Raw genomic sequence first — 5,642 nt, forward strand, 5'->3', positions numbered from 1 at the left:
CTGGGACCGGCCTGTCCCCCTCCAGCACAACGGAGGCCGCTAGGGGGTGCGGGTCCCGAGGATCCTGGCCGCTGCCCGCGACTCACTGCGGAGGCAGCACTGTGCGGCCCCTGTCCTGCCAGGGGACACAGCCATTGCCCTGGGGAGCTGCCCGTTCCCAGGGGGCGTGTGTGTCCCAAGAGGGCAACAATAAATGAACGAGGACCCTGAGCCAGCGGAATGGGGGCAGGAGCTCCACCTGTGAGCACGGAGGACAGGGAGGCCAGGCCTATGGGGCTCAGCATGGGGCAGGGAGCCACTCACCTGTGTCCGTGTCCCTCAGGGCCACCAGGATGCGCAGCCCGCCCCGCACGAGGAAGCTGATCTTCTGGGCGCTCAGCACCTGCCGGACTGCTGTGAGCCTCTGAAAGCGGAGGACGAGGAGGTTGGCCCAGGACCTCACCTGTGAGCTGTAGTCACCGGCCAGCGGTCACTAGGAACCAGAGGAACAGGGAGGTGGCCCTGCCTCGGCCACAGAGGAGCAGATGGGACCGGGCACCGGGGAAGGCCCAGCCCCGCAGCAGGCACAGAAGCGCAAGAGGAGGCCGCAGTGGGGCAGATGGGACGGTCGGGGAGGGGCTGGGGGTGGGCCTGAGAGGTGGCAGCAAGGATCCCAGCACCGTGGCAAACCCTGGCCACCTCAGCTGACCCCAGTTCTGTGTTTTAGGTCCTCCCAGACAACTGCAGAGCCCTCAGGGTCTGCGACAGGCACAGCTAGGACCGCCCAGCCTGCCAGCTCTGGCCTCTGGGGAGAAGGGCCAGGCCTCACTCACCCCCTCGCCCTCCGGGATGCACCTGGTGTTCAGGACAGGCCCATCGCTGGGGACGCCGTGGACTCGTCCCTCCGCACAGTGCGAGCGGTGTGGGGACAGTGGGGCTGCCGTTGCTGGCTGTCCCCAGAGCCTCCTCTGCCTGGGACGCCTCAAGAGGACAGCACCACTGTGCTTCTGCGGGTCAGGTGCAGCCCGAACAAGCTCTCAGGATCCCCAGGCCGGTTCCTGCTCAGGGTGAGTGGGGGGCCTGGACCTGGGGCTTGGGGCCCACACTGCACAGGCTGCCCCTCCGCCTGCCAGCCTCCGGTCGGTCGTCTCTGGTGCTGTTCGATTCACACTTCCCCGTTGAGCAGGCACCGAGCCTTTTGGGCCCCCCTGGCCCAGGCCGTCTCTTCTGTGTCCGTGTGGGCCCCGCGCCACCTCCGCACCCGGCTGCCTGTTCTCCGCTGTTGAGCTGTTTGAGGCTTTACGGACGGGCTTGGGCACCCACCCCGATGGAGGTCTGCCTGGCAAAGGACTCCTCCGGCCCTGTGGCCGCCTGTGCCCACCTCCTCAGCCTGTGCTCCGGGCTCGGACCCAAGGCGTCACTGCCTAGCAGCTCCTTTCGTTCAAGACGGCTTTGGCTGTTTTGGGTCTTCTGTGGTTCCGTGGGACTCTCAGGACTCTTTTTCTAGGTCTATGAAGATGCTGCTGGATGCTTTCTAAGGCTTCAGCGAATCCGCAGATGGCTGTGCGTGGCCCAAGCTTTCACCCCACGAACACCAGGACTCTCTCCATGGATCCGTGACGTCTTCCTGTTCTTCTGCGTTGCTTACAGCTTCCAGGCGCAGGACTCTGGGTCCTTGGCTAAGTTTACCCTCAGTCTGTTGTTTCAGTAGTTGGCACCGAATGGGTTGCTCTCCTGGTTCCTCTCTCCCATGTTGCATACGGCGCAGCCGCCGAGCTCCCCAGGCCCCTGTGCTCTCCCCATGGCCCCTGCCACTCCTCCCGCCCCACACCCACACTTGGGACTGGCACGCACTGTGTGCGAGTCTGCGTGCTCTCTGCCGAGGTGCTGGCTCCTCTGTCCGGGGTCCTTACACACAAGTGTCACCAGGACCCACGAGGGACACCCGGTCCCTGCACACTGCCCGCTGTGCTCACGCCAGGCCCACACCCTGTGTCCTCTGCACAGCCCAGGTCATGTGCGCCAGGACTACAGTCAGCTCCCCGCATGTCGTCACCTCCAAAGGACCCCCGGCCCCAGCAGTCACCCCGTTCTCCCAGGCCCACGGTCACCACCCACTCCTGTCTGGATCTGCATCGCTACACGGAGCCGCGGCTGCAGCTCCCGAGGTGCCCGCTTTGGCTCATGTACCTGGTGTCATTTCTCAGGGCCGGAGGACGCCTGTTCCTCCCATGAAGGGCCACTCGGCCTGCATCGGCCATGGCCACGAGGGCAGTTTGCATTGTGGGCCGTGGGTGTCGCCATTGTGCGGCCTTGCACCTCACTCTTCTTGAGCAAACACTGGAGGTGGAGTCGCCAGGCAAGCCTCCCCCACCGGGTTTAACCTTCTGAGGAGCCGCGGGCTGCCTTCACCTCCAGGGCGAGGTTCTGATCTCTCCTCACCAACACTGGGTTGTCTGCGTTTTGATTTTAGCGGCTGCTGTGAGCACACAGGGACTAGATTCACCTTGGAGTCCCCTTCCACGCCCGTCGTGTGGCAGGACTTCTGTCCCTGCCAAGGGTTCCTCTCGGCAATTGTCCTATGTAATGAGATGCTTGCTATCCGTGTGGAGGTTTGAGCTGTGCTGTCTGGAGTCCCTGCTGCCAGGTATCTCCTGGACCCCTGTATCTCCCAGCATCCCTTGTAGCCAGGCTGAGGCCATGTGACCAGCTCCAGCCAATGACATGGGAGAGAAAGCAAGAGCATCCCTGATGAAGTGGTCCAGCCCTGCCACCCCTCTGCTCAGTGACCTAGGAAGCCACATGACCCCCAGAGGTGGGGCCATCAGGCACAGGGCAGCACTGTGCATCAGACTGACACAGCAAGAGAGAAGCCTTTACGAGATGCGTTTGGAGGTGACCCCAACTGGGCACTCAGCGGCCAGCCTGTGGCCAGCCAGGGTGACCGGGCGACTGGTGGCCATAGCACATACCTTGTCACTTGAGAGGCTCCTCTTCCTCGTGGGCCTGGGAGGGGGCAGCAGCACATACAGGTCGGCCATGGTGGGCAGGCCCGGTTTCACCACGGTCACCAGCAGCTCCTCAGGGACACTGGTCTCCTGCAGAGGAGGACTCTTGTCCCTGTCCCATGCCACATCCCAGACTCCCAGGGACACCTGCTCTCCTCCTGTGTAAGTCGGGTCCCCATTCCTGGCCCTTGCAGCTGCAGGGTGGCCTGGAATCCACGGCACCCTGTGCGGCCTCCTGCCCCTGTCCCCTACCCTCAGCCCCTGCATGGCCCTGCTGCCTCCCCTGGCTCAGCCACAGCCCATGAGGCTGTGCTGCTGCGGCCTCTCTGCCTCCCGGGAATCCTCCACACTGCCATTGGGCGAACTCCTAACTACCCTTCAACACCCAGGACAATTCTACCAGCATTATTCACAGAATGAGGGGAGGAATGGTCAGGATGGCCTCAGCCTGTGACGCCCTCCCGCAGGCTGCCCCGTGCCCACCTGGATGGCAGCTTCCGCTTCCTGTAAGCCCCAAGCACAGCGCTCACATGTGGTGCCCCCCTCCGAGTCGAGTCCACCCCTCACCCTCCAGGCCACACCCAGCCTGACACCGACCCTGCCGGCCCCGTCCTGCCCAGGTCACCTTGGAGAGCAGCCGGCTGACCACCAGGCCCACGTCCTCCCTCCATTCTGGCGTGTTGGGGTTGAAGGCGTCCAGCTCCCGGGAGAAGCACAGAGGTACCACCTGGAACTGATCTGGGGACAGCAGACATGGAGCGGTCAGAGCTGGACGTGATGCTGGCTGGGAGGTGGCACGTGCCTGGCCACTGTCCCCGACCTTCTGAGGCAGGCCAGAGAGTGTCCTGCTTCTGTCTCTGAAAAGCAAGGGCCTCCTGGTGCAGGTGCTCCAGCAGGGCCACACTCTGGCTGCTCTGATGATGACAACGGCGACAGCCATGACACAGGCCTGGGAGGGGCTTGGTGTGGTGTAAGCTGTCCCGGGTGATTGCCCTGCTGCCCTCCCAAGGGTGTATACACTCATTCCTGAGGGACGCTTCGGCTCTGACTGGTGCCCCCACCAGACTGAGTCCCTTGAAGCAAAGGGCTCATCCTGTCCTGTGCTCCCCAGGCCCCACGGCTCAGAGCTCTCTCTATCCCCAGAATCCCCACAGCAAGCCGTCATCTGTCTCCTGACTTCCGAGCCCCAGGTGGGAGGAAGCCCTCCCTGCAGGGCTGAGGCTCGGGGCTGAGTGCTTTGTGAACTGAGCCAGCATCTTAGAGCGAGGGTGGCAATGACCCCACTGAGCTCAGGCACAGCCATGAGGAGGCCTGGCCGGCAGTGGCCTCCTCCAGGGTCCACCGGGCAGCCTGCCTTACACACGCCGTGCCGGGCACGCTCACTCTGTGTCGGGAGTCCCTGCTTTACAGCACGATAGGGCCATCCTCAACCAGGCCACGGGGGCACCCAGGCCAGGTCCAGGCCTGGCCCTCGCTGCTGAGGACCTCAGGGTCCTCACCCATGTCTGTGTCTCTCACAAGGTGGGAGACGAGGCATGGTGTTTACAGCTGGGGAAACCGAGGCCAGGGGGTTCTGCCCCCTCCACACAGTGGCCGTGGCCATGGCTGCTCTCCCACCCAGGGCTGCCAGGGGACTCACCCAGCACGCGGACCACCCTGGAGTCCTGCAGCACCGAGCTCCCACAGGCCGCCTGCACCGTCACGCGCACGTCCCCCGGGGCTGCAAACCGCGTGGTCACTGAGTTGTCCAGGGAGAGGAGGGGCTGCAGGCAGAGCGGGGCTCAGGCTGGACGCAGCCACTGGATGCTGCATCTCGGGCCCACAGCCCCTCCCTGCTCCCAGCCCTCTGGGGGGGCCCAGCCGCCATGGGGCTCTGCTTGCTGAATGAGTGTTAGACGGCGGGGTCTCAAGGCCCAGCTTGAGCACGGGCAGTGTTGCCCCTCTCCAGGCGTTAAGAACTATCCTTGGCTCCTGTCACTTCCAGAGTGAGACTTCAAGATCTTGTCCACCCTGGGGACGTTCTCTGCTGTGAAGCCTGACCACCCCCGGAAATGGCCTCCCTGCCTCTGACACTGTCGCATACCTTGCCTGCGCCTTCCTGGGACCCTTGTCACACCCTGACTCATGTCGGTCACTGGGTTCCATCTCTCTTCCAGAAATCGGGAGGCCCCGCCCCGCCCCTTGCTGTGTCCACTGGGCAGTTGGGCTGAGCACAAGCCCAGGGCTGGGGCTTCCCGGTGGTGTCTGGAAGGGCCCAGCTGGGGAGTGGGTCCTACCCTGCCCCTGCTGCCGACACCTAGGAAGCGCCTGCCCGACTCTGCCCCAGACTGGAGCCCCTGGGAAGGCAGGAGGGGCCGGGCAAGCGCACCTGCAGGCTGTGACCAATCCACCAGTAGAAGACAGTGAGGTTGGCGTTCAGGGGCAGCAGCACAGCTGTGAGGTTCACGTCCTGGTTGACGCCAATGACAGGGGACACTTCCAGGTAGAGGGCTTGCAAGGGGGCTGTGGGGCCCAAAAGGCCAGGTTAGAGGACAGCAGGGCATGGGGCATTACAAAGGCTGCTCATAGTTCATGGTCACCTTCAGCTTCATTGCTGCCTCGTTGTCACCACCATCACCACCATCACCATCACCACCATCACCACCATCACCACCA

At 64.0% G+C, this 5,642-nt stretch overlaps 1 protein-coding gene across 1 annotated transcript in view; it reads right to left on the reverse strand.

Moving 5' to 3' along the window:
• Sorcs2 (sortilin related VPS10 domain containing receptor 2) overlaps positions 1-5,642 on the reverse strand; it is a gene marked incomplete at its 5' end in the record, with an annotated part of 302,786 nt that overhangs the window by 3,719 nt on the left and 293,425 nt on the right. The window contains 6 exons of the mRNA XM_019210263.1: positions 12-115; positions 304-403; positions 2,952-3,077; positions 3,613-3,725; positions 4,627-4,750; positions 5,356-5,489. Coding sequence (XP_019065808.1) covers positions 12-115; positions 304-403; positions 2,952-3,077; positions 3,613-3,725; positions 4,627-4,750; positions 5,356-5,489 — 701 coding nt within the window. The remainder of the gene's footprint in view (positions 1-11; positions 116-303; positions 404-2,951; positions 3,078-3,612; positions 3,726-4,626; positions 4,751-5,355; positions 5,490-5,642) is intronic.

Source organism: Fukomys damarensis, unplaced genomic scaffold (assembly GCF_012274545.1).
Source record: "Fukomys damarensis isolate Sample0158 unplaced genomic scaffold, DMR_v1.0_HiC HiC_scaffold_35, whole genome shotgun sequence".
Classification (NCBI taxonomy): domain Eukaryota; kingdom Metazoa; phylum Chordata; class Mammalia; order Rodentia; family Bathyergidae; genus Fukomys; species Fukomys damarensis.